The sequence below is a fragment of the Cygnus olor genome, chromosome 4 (genome assembly GCF_009769625.2).
Source record: "Cygnus olor isolate bCygOlo1 chromosome 4, bCygOlo1.pri.v2, whole genome shotgun sequence".
In the NCBI taxonomy this organism is placed as follows: Eukaryota; Metazoa; Chordata; class Aves; order Anseriformes; family Anatidae; genus Cygnus; species Cygnus olor.
In genome coordinates, this window is record NC_049172.1 from 70,443,721 (window position 1) to 70,457,284 (window position 13,564).

At 38.6% G+C, this 13,564-nt stretch overlaps 1 protein-coding gene across 1 annotated transcript in view; it reads right to left on the reverse strand.

Annotated features, from left to right (window-relative positions):
• The window catches only part of UVSSA (UV stimulated scaffold protein A), a 53,957-nt gene that overhangs the window by 10,540 nt on the left and 29,853 nt on the right, over positions 1-13,564 (reverse strand). Inside the window, exons 8-10 of the mRNA XM_040554456.1 lie at positions 6,124-6,301; positions 4,675-4,827; positions 662-845 (exon numbers count right to left, since the gene is read on the reverse strand). Of these exons, the coding sequence (XP_040410390.1) occupies positions 662-845; positions 4,675-4,827; positions 6,124-6,301 (515 nt within the window). The remainder of the gene's footprint in view (positions 1-661; positions 846-4,674; positions 4,828-6,123; positions 6,302-13,564) is intronic.

The window sequence follows — 13,564 nt, forward strand, 5'->3', positions numbered from 1 at the left end:
AAGAAACAATCTCTTTGTGATATGAATATTTGGTTTCAAGAGAACAGGTAGCACAACCTGTCATGTCTGGAACAAGGGTGCTCATCCTACATCATATTTGTTGTGTACACTACATCCTTATCACGTAACAATCCCATCTGAAGTACTTTAGTGCATTCAGATCCTTCAATCTCAGATAATGCAGGAAGAACAGAGACATTAGAACAAAGTATTTAAGCAAAGGATCTCTGCTCAGTAGAGCTCATGCTTTGAGGTTGTATAGGATTTAGCCTTCATAAAATCTAATTTGTAAATAAAATCTCTTTGCCCCCCAAACACTCAAGTTTCTAAAAACAGTTATTGTCAAATATGCTCCAAACAAGGAAATTTTTTAAGCAACCGTCACTGCTTCCCTGTGAGGTACTTAAATGTAACAGTAATAAATATAAATACCTATGAAGAATGCTTAAAATATTTTAGAGTTCTTTAAATGTCTACAAATTTGTTACAGAAAGGGCGCTTCCTATATGAAACACACACCAACAGCGAACTTCTCCAGAAATAACTTTCATTCAATCCCTTGAGCCATATTTACAATGCAAAATTTATGTTTATAGGTATATTTTAATGACATCCTCTCCATACAGCACATATCCTGGAAGTTACGTTACTCAGTGCCCACCTTAATCCGATCTTGTCTTTCGCACAGACTTCCATCAGGCATGGGCGCTCGACATTTATGCTTCACTGGTTCAAACTTGCCAGCAAATGTTATATATCTAGTTTTTAACATTTCAGCTATTTCATTATTTTCCACCTCTTCCTCTACTTCACTGGGTGCCCAAAATCGATGTTCAGAAGAAAATCTGAGAAAACAATAAAAAATGTATTTGTCAATAGAAATGTTGTGCCTTTCCTGTCCAGGCTTGCTGAGCCATCCACATCAGACACAAGTTCAGCGCATATAAAGCACATAAAGGAGCCAGCATAATCCTGTGGTAAACCTGCATGTAAAAGGAGGGGAAGCTTTATAGTAAATTAGAAAAAAAATCTACCACTCTTTTTTTAAGACTCCCTTTCTTTCTTAAGATTCCCTTATTGTGAAGGCAATTTAAAAAATATTACCAAAGCCTGTCTAGTGTCAATTTCTTGTTTAATCTGCTCACCTTCTACCAGTCTTAGCTCTAGCTGGTGACTTGGCATTGAAAGTCAGTTATTCAATATCCCGTTTCAGTGAATAATTTTGTAATTCTGTATTAATATTCTTCATAACAAAATACTTTTACAGTGAATCAGAGAAGATAGATCAGGGAGGAAACGGCTTGATCTTAACTTGCCTGATCTTATTCCTGGCAGCTGTACTCCTGTAGCAGCAGAGAAACAGAAGCTGAAATCAGGGCATATGGCAATATTTTGATACCCAGAAAAAGAGCAAACCCTCCGCTGAGTCTTACAGATTTTTTTTCTTCCAGGTTCTGTGGGTTGTTCTTCTGTATGGTGTTAATAACTCTGAGAAACTTATGAGGTGTTCGTCCAGGAAATTAAGCTAATCCATTGAAAATCTATTTTAAAAGTAGAGAATCTTACCTACATTTACAGACATATATAGGCAAATAAACTCTTCGTTATTTACTGTAAAGATTAGTATCATGTCAATAGATGTAGGGAATGGCAGAGAAGGGAAGCAAGGATTTCATGGTGCAATTTAAGCAATGCTTTAAAAAGGCAGATTTTTGTTTGAAAAAAAGATGTATGTGACAAGTAAAATCTTTTCATAAGAGGCATGAGTAGGGGAACAGATGAGCAGCCAGAAGCCCAACACCTCACTCCTACTCACGCAATCTACCAGCTAAAGAAAAAATCTTTGAAAAACAATCTTCCCAATAGCTGGTCTCACTATCAACATTTTAAAATCTTTCTCATACATGCTGTTGGGAAGCATAGTGTTAAATAGGTGAAGGGGAAAGACTTTTCCATTTCAGATTTTAAAAATTCAAATTCCATAGACACTCCATTGTTGTCTATTGTTGGTGGTTTCTTTTTTTTTTTCTAGGCATCTCTGTGAGATAGTATGTGTGCATAGAGAAAAGTTAAAAGAGTTGGTCAATGACTATCTTAATTTTTCAATAAATAGATTTTACATCCAGGGGTCAATGCTATTGTGTGTGCACAGTTACTTAAATTATCTCTGGTTAGATTGGCATATCTGCAGTTATAGACCATAAGGTTCAGAAGTGTGCCCTCTATTTTAATGGGAAGCATAAAAATAAAACAGTACAACACAAGGCAGACAGGCAGTGAAATATGCTTCTGATTTTACTTATGGCTTGAATAACTCATCTGCAATGTAAAATAAAGCCTTACTACCTTTTTGGCATTAGCACAGACAAATGCTTCTTAAAGCCTCGCTGAAAATCATAACCAGTCTTTGAAGAGCTTACACCTCACCAGACAGAACCCAAAGCTTGGAGTATTTGTGTTAAAGCACTATTATGTATCAAATTTCACTTGTTTTCAATAATTCAAAACATACTCAGCAATTTATACAAGTGAGTACTGGTAAAAAGTTTTCCCCTTGATCCTTTCTGCAAACACTGTGAAATGAGTGGCAAAAGCACCGTATTGTGACTGGCCCAGATGCTCCGTGCATCCTTGGCATAGACTATCTTAGAAGAGGATATTTCAAGGACCCAAAAGGGTTCCGCTGGGCTTTTGGCATAGCTGCCTTAGAGACAGAGGACATTAAACAGTTGTCTACCTTGCCCGGTCTCTCAGAGGACCCTTCTGTTGTGGGGTTGCTGAGGGTTGAAGAACAGCAAGTGCCAATCGCTACCACAACTGTGCACCGGCGGCAATATCGCACCAACCGAGACTCCCTGATTCCCATCCACGAGCTAATTCGTCAACTGGAGAGCCAAGGAGTGATCAGCAAGACCCATTCACCTTTTAATAGTCCCATATGGCCAGTGCGAAAGTCTAATGGTGAGTGGAGACTAACAGTGGACTATCGTGGCCTGAACGAAGTCACGCCACCACTGAGTGCTGCAGTGCCGGACATGCTAGAACTCCAGTACGAACTGGAATCAAAGGCAGCCAAGTGGTATGCCACAATTGATATTGCTAATGCATTTTTCTCCATCCCTCTAGCAGCAGAGTGCAGGCCACAGTTTGCTTTCACTTGGAGGGGAGTCCAATATACTTGGAATCGGCTGCCCCAGGGGTGGAAACATAGCCCTACCATTTGCCATGGTCTGATCCAGTCTGCGCTGGAGCAGGGGGAGGCTCCTGAACACCTGCAGTACATCGATGACATCATTGTGTGGGGTGACACTGCAGAGGAAGTTTTCGAGAAAGGGAAGAAAATAGTCCAAATCCTTCTGAAGGCCGGTTTTGCCATAAAACAAAATAAAGTTAAAGGACCTGCACGAGAGATCCAGTTTTTAGGAATAAAATGGCAAGATGGACGTCGTCAAATTCCTCTTTATAGCTAAATCAAGTTGGAGTGAAATGTACCCAAACCAATCTAACTGATGGAATTGAGGGGGTATTATCTTAAAAATGCACTGGAAATCAGAAAATTAGGCTCATTTCCAAAGTGTGGAAATATACCTAGCTATTGTGAAGAAGTGAAGTGAGGAATAAAAATGTTACATGATATAAGGCAGGGCAGAAGACCTTGTCATGAAAACCTAAGTTCCTCTGTGTCCAAATGTGGAGACGATGATGAAGTGAACCCCTTGGGTTCACACTCAAGCACCATTTCTGTGGGGTTTTTTTGTTTGTTTGTTTTGCATAGCATTATTACTCCAGCCCATATAATGCTTATGGGGTTTTTATTTGATTTGTTTTAGTAAGAGAACAAACTAAGTTAAAGTAATACTGCTGAGAATATACGAGTTTGATTTGCAATTCAGCCAGTCAGTGATTTTTGCTTTATTCAAGCCAAGTATGGTACTAAGATTCTGGTGGACTTGTATGGAATCTATACACATAGGAAAGACTTTGCAACCCAACTTTCATATAAAAATGCTAGTACTAAAAAACAGGCTTTAAAGACAAACTGCCAGAAACATGTTGTGATGTATACCTCCTAATCTATTCTCCCCAGCATTGCTAGAGCTTTCCCCAAACCAGCAACACTTCATCTCCAAGAAACACAGAAACTTCCCAGACAAGGATGGAAAGTTAAGAGATTGAAATGCAAATCCTGTAACTGCCACCTCCTCTTGTGTGACTAAACAAGCATATCAATTTCCTCAGTTACCACTCTGTAAAGTCAGGAAAAATACCCCCTGACACCTCCCTGGTCTTTCTCCTGCCTTGTCTGTTATTTATTTAGACTGTGAAGCCTCCAGCAGAGGGACTGTCTATCATGGACTTGCACAGTACTTTACATAATCAGGTACCGACTTAAAGTGGAGTGAGTGCTGCCATACTGCAAGTAATACACAAACATGAGAAGAGCAGAAAAAATGTGCTTTGAAGCATCAAAGGATATTTAATTAGTACCACATCTTCTCAAAACAAATACCATTTTAAGGTAGAATTTCTGACTTTGTTTATGGGTCCTACAACACAAAGAAAAGAGAAAAAGTAATTATCAAAAGAAATAGCAGCCACCCCACTGCATGACCTCTGAGTAAAAGTAAATCTATGTATTTGTTTAATTTGTCTTAAAAGAAAAAGAGCATTTACTTGAGAATCTTCCCAGCGCTTGGCTGATCCTGTCCCCAGTAGTGAAGATCTAACCCAAAAGGCATGAGGGGAGCTTTAGCTCTTTCCTCTTCTAGTTTTCTTCTCTTACTGTCAGGCTCTTCCGAAGCTGCTGGCTCAGTAGATGCAGACTCGCTGGAGAAAAATGATGAACAATAGAGAACAACCACAATCACAACTTCTTCTCTGTTTACATTAGTTTTTCATACCAACATTAATATTAGCTTAGATCTAGGACTACAACTACCTTTCCAGGGTTGTCTTTTTTTTTTTCCCCCCACCCCAAAGGACACAGACTGTAAAACCACACACTGTAAGTATAGCACAGTGCATCAGGAAGCTTAAGTGCATATTCAGATAAAGCAAGCTAAAGCATACTATACCATGAATGTAGAAGACTGCAGATCTAATGAGGGCAAAAGTGCTGTACACATGTCATACATGCTGTACTGTAACAAGAGCTACAGATCTGGTATTGCAAACCATTTTCAGAATGATCTTGCTTCTGTAAAACTCATGCCCATGTTTGCATGGCAGATGCACAGATTACAAAGTCTGTTTTTGTTGACAAAAAGCCCTCTTGCAGACCTGTAATACTCACTGTGCAACAACACTGCAGAATTCATTAATTCTCAAGAAACAGTACTACTTACAGAGAATTTGGACATTCGCTAATACAGCTTCGAATGGTCTTAGTCACCTTACTGAAACATTAACTTTTTAAAAATTAAAACTCAAAATGTATACCTGGTTATTCCAAACTCTGGAGTCCTAATGAAGTAAACCCCTTTCTCTTTCTGAGATCACATTCCGGTTTGCTAGCTTTTGAGGGCTTTCCCAAAGTGTCTTCTTTCGGACAACACAGAAGTGTCTTTTTAGGAACACACCACTAAGTAGATTACTCCAGACTTATCCCCCAGAGACTCACAGACAAATGTTAAACAAGATTAGAATTTCACCAAGCTTTGAATAGGATTGACAACAAATACTTCTTTGGAATCAGCACAACATGCCTCCAAACAGCATCGATAGCATAAGTCACTAGGAACAAGAGACTGCTGAAACTACTTTCTAACTTAACATAGGATACGTTCAGTTTAGCCACAAACCAAAAAATCCCCCCAATAAATGGGGCTGGCTTTGTTGGTTAGGAGATGGGATAATGTTTTATCTTTTCATAGAGGCCACTTACACAAATCAAACCTAAATCAAGTGATTAGTAAAAGAGTCCTTAAGGGCCTACTGCAATCACTAACAAACCCCTACATTTTAGGCAGTGAATGTATATATCTGAGGAAAATAAATGTAATTTTAAGATGTAAATGAGACAGCCTAAACCTTAGCTTGCCCAGTTCAGGAGTACTTTTCTGTGACTAATAAACACAAGAGCAAGAGGTTTCTACAAATCATAAGAATTAAAATGAAAATAACCTGGCATCTGGAGGTGTTAACTTTGGTAGTTTGGCTCTGATGAGTTTCAGTGTTGCAGCTGCACAAGTTGGGTCAAGTTCATCTTCATTCCCTTTCAGCTGGGCTCGGGAGCTCGCTGGAGCTGGTCCTGCTGGTGTCTTCCTCACTGGTACTTTTGGGGGTGAGTGAGGCTCCAGCCCTGAAAAAGAGCTCGATGTTGAGTTTTGCTTGAGGTTTGCTTCCCCTGCCCTCAACGCTTCACAGCAGGGCCAAAGCAGCTCAGAATGCCGACTACATGTAGAAAGCTGTCTTTTCAATTTGCATTAGACATCAATCCCACTCACAGACAGAGTGGTACTTCTATCTCTGAAATTTTTCTTATTTTGGAACAGAAACATACTGAGTAACTAACTGCAGCAAATCAACTTGTAAATTGTTATGACATGGTGTGACAATAAGGAGTGATATTGCTTCATCTTGGGAAGAATTGTTTTAACAATACACATTTGCCTAAACTGTGATGATGCTTTGGAGATTCTCTGCTACCATACTCAGCCTTTAGAGCTGAGACTATAAAAGCAAATATTTCTTTTTTCTTATTGTTAAGAGGCACCATTGACAATAGTTCAGTTTCAATTCTTAAATACAACCTCAAACAGAATTATCTAGGGAACGTTCTTCTTTCACAGACAGTAAAAGATACAATTTGCCAAGATAAAATATCGGAGCAGCACAATGGTATAGCCACAGGGTGCTCTGAAGAGAAAATAAATGCATGAATGACACCTGAGGAACAAGCCCACGCTGCAAGGCAGTACCAGGCACAGAAGTTCAGCAGCAGCAGCTCAGTGGGGGGGCAACTTAATTAATTTATACAGCTCGATTAGACCATCAGCATGGACTGTAGTGATGCAATTAGATAGACCAAGCAGTCAGACAGCACATGCCTCTACTGGCTGAGCTAGAGAAGCAACTCCATTAGCTGGCAGTAGTTACAAGAACTTTTCAGCCAACGACAGCTAAAACGGGAGAGACGTGATCCCTCACACTAACATAATAGCATTTTATCCTTCAGAAAGCTTTGAAAAGAAAGAATTGGTTGAAATGCCACCCACCCAAAAAATATCAACAAAAAAAAGAGTCACAATTTCACATGACTAAAGTTTTCAGCAAATATTCTCAGCTTTCTTACAAAAAGCAACCTGCGTTTACCCGACATGTTTTAGCTGTTATTAAATTGGGATTTTCCTTCCATCTCTTGCCCAATTCTAGACAATCCTGAAGCAAGTGAGTCCCCCAACCCTGAAGCCGTATCCTGAAGTATTCTTGCTTGGATAGTTGTTTTTTTGTTTTTTTTTTAATCATTAATTATATCACAAGCTATCAACTAGAAAAGTTGATGTGGTATCTGTGACCTGACCACTAAGTGACAAACTGCAGGACCAGCAGTGGCAGGTAGCTTTGGTGCAAAAATATTTGCAAAGATAAAATTAGATCAACATGATTTTATAGAGACCATATAGGCTTACATCAAAATTTGTCAGAGAAGATATCTAAGGTCTATTGCATGCTGTCTTTCCCTTCTTTGTTATCTACAATAACAAAGTTCCCATTGAGTGTACTCCGTACTTTATGTAATAGTCAGTAACTAAGCATTTCATAATTAAAGACTAAATCATATACATTTAAAACATAGAAAGCTTTTGAGGACAAGTAGAAATTTGAACATCTGCATAACGCAGGCACCTGCGGCAAATTCTGTTCTGCAAGTGGAAACCATGAGACAAAAGTCTTCAATGTGCCTCAAGTGTGACGACAGAGCACAGGGTCAAATTGTCCTTTATGTCCTGGGCAAGCCTCCCAGGCTGACACACACCATCTGCACCCACACTGGGAGCTCTTACAATGCAAGCAGTGCATCCACACTACCCCCACGCAGGACCCACTGAACAGGACATCTACCTTGCCAGCCCTGACCCCCCTCTTTCCACCTTACAAGGTCTTCCAATCCTGATTCACGTGCACCATCCTGACCTGGATTCATCTGCACCACACGTTCCCTGTAACCTATGGGGTGCAACCAGGCAGAAGGCATTGCCTGACTCTGGCAACAGGTTACACTGGTGAGCTGGTGACCTTATAGATCTGTCCCCTAGGTACATATGGGCCTACAATTCCCAAGTACCTAAATCAGGAGGCGAGTCCTTGTGCAGGGAATGACATCTCCTCCGCTCCCAAGGCTCCAAGCTCAGGGCAAAGGAGGAAGCCTTGTCAGCTCCCTGATTAACCCAGCTCCTGCACATCCTCTCTCTGCAGGGAGCTACAATTCCAATCCAAACTCCACAAAGCTGAAGCCCCTAATAAAGAGAGGGTAAAGAGAAGACGACATCCAACTGGATCTGGCTTGTGTGTATGTGTGGCCTTTCAATTTTGCTATATACAGTCACTTCAGTCATTCCCAGATCTTCTGAATACAACTGATCCCACAAAGAAGACAGACACAGAACACTCTCAAGGCTGAGGACTCTTCTAAGATCATTGGAGAACAAACGTCTCTCTAGTATGGTTTATGCTAGTCACAGCAAAGGAAAATGTTTTAAGAACAGGTGATGCAGGGCAGAGGTCAGTAACAGCAACTGTGGCAGACGGCTTACCTTTCCTTTCACAAGAGAAAGAAGCAAGCAGGACTCAGAAGAGGATAAAAGAGCACTAGCCATCAGCAGTCAATAAGCACTCAAGGAGACTCTCTTACTTAGCCATGCCCACATCATCTTCTCTAATGAAAGTGAGAATATGTCACATTCACCTTGTTGTCTAACTTTGATTCCTAAAGTCAATAAGGCTTTAAAGAACATTGTTTTTTTTTTTTAAAAGAATCATTTATAAGAGTAACCGATACATTAGAAAACAGTCTCAAAATTAGCAGAAGGACCAGTAATAACAGAAATTATAATTAAGCATAACAGGATGGAACTAAGCAGAGGAATATCTAGAATAAACAGCAAAAGAAATGATCTCATGTCATTTATTCAGCTGTGGACTTGCCATTCAAGAGGTATAATGGTGCCTCCACAAAAGTGTTTTTAACAGTAGTTAATATTTCACTGAAGGGAATAATTCTGAATTTATCTATCTGGTAAGCAGGAAGGACAGGACTGCACCTCAGCTTCATTGCCTAGAAAGGGAAGAAGCCCTTCTAAGGTGCTTTGTATCAAAGCGGAACAGAATTACCCTGAAATATTTTGTTATAAACTCTTAAAGCATCAGGATTTAGATGAGCAAACTTTCTTTTATGTTAGAAACAGTTACAAGCAAACAGAGCCTTTGGCATCAACAAGGTTAGCTGAGAAAAATGTGACGGACAGTACCTGTAATGCTTAGACTGTATTTGCATATTAAACATTTAGCATTTAAATGTTCTTTTTGTTCATCTTTTTCTTTAAGGACAATAATACCTTTCTGAAAAGAGCTGTTCAAAGCAAATGTTTTGAGAGCACTTGCGTGTGTACCTTTTGCAAATTGCCTTTAAATCAAAAAGAAAAAAACAGGTATGCATCTCTCACCACACCTTTACTGCTCCTTCAGAGAGAATATGTGCATATGCGTCAAAAGTTCTCAGAAAATCCTCGTTTTATTCAAAAAATTTTCTATGATGCTTATGGAAAGCATGATTGCTCGTACACTACACTGATTTTGTTTGGGGGAAGAGAGAAGGAGCACAGCAGAGACAAGCACTCAGCAACACACAGAAACGAGATAAATGGACAATGTGACATTTAGATAGATAAAATCACATTCAGAAGATCAATACAGGAATTCTTAAGAGTTACAAGAAAAACTATTTTTTGCATTGATTTCTTATTTTAAACCATTAACAGAAAAATGGCTAAAAGTAAATACCTTGCTACATCACCTCTACTGTGTGTGTGTTTTTTTTTAAGTCTCTGTTTATAAAATTAGTTCTTGCTAACCAGATAAGAAGTCACCGTGCAGACACCGGTATCTAAATGGTATCCAATGTCAGGGTGGGTTTTGTTTTGAAGACACAGGTGGGATTAAGTGTAGTTTTCAAAGTAGAATTCCTCTTAAGATTTCTGCTGCTCTGTGTATTTTCTTTAATGCAAGTACAGTACCTAGGTTCAAATTGTTCCAATAGCAGCTGTTAGAAAGAATCATAAAAATGTTCAAATCCCCTTTTTTGTTTAAATTGACCAAATGGCACCTATTTGCCTGAAGCAATAAAGTAGACCGTGTTCACAAGACAAATCAATAGAAGGAAAGAGAGAGGCTGGGGTTTCAGCTGAAGTTAGGCTGCTGAATGCTGACATTATTGATTTTAGCTAGTTCAGCTGGCCTTGTAATTAAAATGTAAATTTGAGAAAGAGATTATGTCCTGACAGAAACGGTGGGATTAGGGGGAGATAAAAGCCCCTCAGTGAAAATTCAGAGAAAGAGCGAGCACAGGTTTCCTCAGCTGTGTGGATTTAGACGAAATCTAGCTACTTCAGATTCACTTAAGTTTAATTGAAAAAATGGAGATAGAATATAAACAAGTACTACTGACTTCAACTTTCCTTAAAAATACAGTAATTTCTGCTTCCCATTCGTTGAATCTTAGTCAAGCTGAATGTATGTGATTTGTATTAGTACAGACAACTCCAAAATTGTCAAGAAAATCTAGCAGTTGAGGTAAAATATTTATGCACTTACTCTCTACTGTGCTCACAATGAAAAAATCAGAATGTATTTTATTCAGGAGCCACAATAAGCTTTCCTGTTAAGTAAGCAGAACTTTGCAAAGCTTACTTTACATGGACTTACAGACCAGAGAATTTATGGCAACATCTGGGGCAGAGCTTCTGAACAGCTTCAGTGTTTCAGGCCAGTTTTGCTATCTCTTGCCAAGCACAACTGTGTGTGTGAACACAATTATCGTAGGTGATCAGGTGGTAGGAAGATTGCATTATCTCTGGTTCTGCTACTCATAAGGGAAGAAACTTTGAATTACATAAGTCATCCCTGACGGATAGCTGATCATTATGAAACCATTACAAATTAAAGGAATATTCAGTTGTTTTTTTAATTGGGAGAATGAGAAATTTCTTACTTCTAGATGCTATAAGCGAACTCTAAGAAGTCTTCATACAGGGATAAACAGGTTACAACATTTATCATTTTTTTGGGGTAGGAAACTTCCTCCTTAGTTTTAAAATTGAGTAACAGATACAGTTTCTTATCTTACCCTTGAATGCCACTAATCAAACTGCTGCCTACTGCTGCTGTGGGAGGATGCTGAAATGCCAGAAGTGGTTTCAGCAGAAGTCTCACAACACAGGGAAGCCGTGCACACAACCCAAGGCGACTTATCGCATGGTCAGCTGCACATTACTGTTTCTACATAAATTACACTGCTTTCAAAAAGTTGTCAAGACTTCATAATCTACGATTTTAAACAACCAAAAGAAATGCCCACAGCTGCCTTTTAATGCATGCACAATCATTTACATTTATCAAATTTTTTTTGAATTCTACTTTGGAAATTCAAATTTGGAAATTCAAATCATTCAAAGAAAAAAGGTAAGTTAGTTAACTACAAAAGTTCATTAACATTACATAAAGTGTTTAAGTAAAGTATTTAAAGTATTTGTTTAGCATTTTTTAAATTATAGATTATGCTAATTTGTTATAATGATGATTGTCATTAATTAACCCTAATTTTTATGTTTTGAAATCATAGTTAAGAATCAGAATAAACCAAAGTAGCAGCATTTAGATTAAAATCTTTCTATTCCTTACACCCTGATCTTTCAGACTTCTTGCTTATCCTTTTGCAATCCCTGGCCATTGCTTACTTCCTGTGAGGTACACTAATATCACAAACAACTCAGAAGTATTATCAGCATCCTGTACAGTCATTAATTTCTAAGAACTTCAGAAGGCATCCCATATATGCTGTGTCCTGTCAGATCTCCCGTGGAACTTATTTACATAGAAGGACCTTGCTTGAAAGTGAGGAAGGGCTTGCAGAATCTACTGATTAGGATGCATCAGAAGAAACATCTACAATCAATACTTCTACATGGATATAGAAGTATTTTATTGGAATGTTTTTTTCCATAAATATGCAGTTATCTTCATTTCAAATACTGCATTATAAAAGCTTTACTCAATTATCGTCCTAAATGTAGCTATACAGAATGTGTTTGCCTATATATAGATATATTCAAAATATTACTATAATGAGGTAATCTCACCAGTAAAATTGTAATTAAATACTTCTAATGTTGTAAATGCTAAGAAAAATTCAGACTATATGTCATATATTCAATTATAGCAGATCAGGACCAGGGTCCTAACGCCAGTGCTGTTATCTGTTATCTACACATCTATGGTAAAACAATGCATGCTATTTCAATCATGTAACAACTTTGTCTGATTTATATTAAAGCACTTCTAGCAATATTAATATAAATCTTATTCTAAATAGCAGGCTCCCATCTAGGGAAAGAAACACAACTCTTATGTGAACTGCTTTTTTTTGAAATTTGGGAAAGGGGATCCAAATTTCACAGATTACCAAAAGCTGAAAGTAACTAATTCTGCTTGTCCTTCCTCCTGCAAAAGCTGATTTGAATTTTTCCCATAAAAAAGTCAAGTAATACCCACAAGTCCTTGTTTAGCCTCACAGGAAAGAGCACAAAGCATTAGTAGTGATAGCATGGTTCCAAGTTTCAAATTCAGTTCCCGACAACTGTGTTCCATACACACTGAAGCCTGTCGGTTTGTCTTCCCCACGGTCCCCACTGAGCTGTTTCTCTGTGCAGAACTGTTCTCCATGTTCTTCACCTGTAGGAAGAATTCCCTCAGGAAGCTCCCAAGGTATGGAGAACAGACAAATCAAACCAGACTAAGAAGCCATCAGGCTTTTAAAGCAGAACCCATCGTTTCATTTCTTCTCATTTAAAGAAAAGCTTAAGCGTAACTTTTAATTTCTGTTTATCCATCATGTGTGTGTCTACTTAGTGATTCAACAGTCAGCAGAACCTCGGCAACTTCATTCCCAGATGCTAATGCCATCAAAAACATTTCATTACAGCTGAGGTAGGACACAATCTTTTGGTTAGTTTCAGTGATGCACTTTTTTTCATGTAGCTGATGAAAACAATTTGCTAAGCTGCTCGTCTGATGTACATCTCTCCCCAAATAAACTCACCTTTCTTCTTGTATGAAACACAGCAACCTGTTGGCAACAAAAGCTGCCGTACCAAATCCACATCAGTGTTCACTTACTTGCATTGACTCATCCTGAAGTCTAGCCATGAGAAACAAGCTCTCTCCTGTGGATGCCTAGACTTGATGTAAACCGAACCATTTCAAAAGCCATTTCAAAACGACTTTCAGTAAGTTCTGCAAATATGCCTACCATCAGGGAACCATACTCGATCCTAATAACAGAAAACTA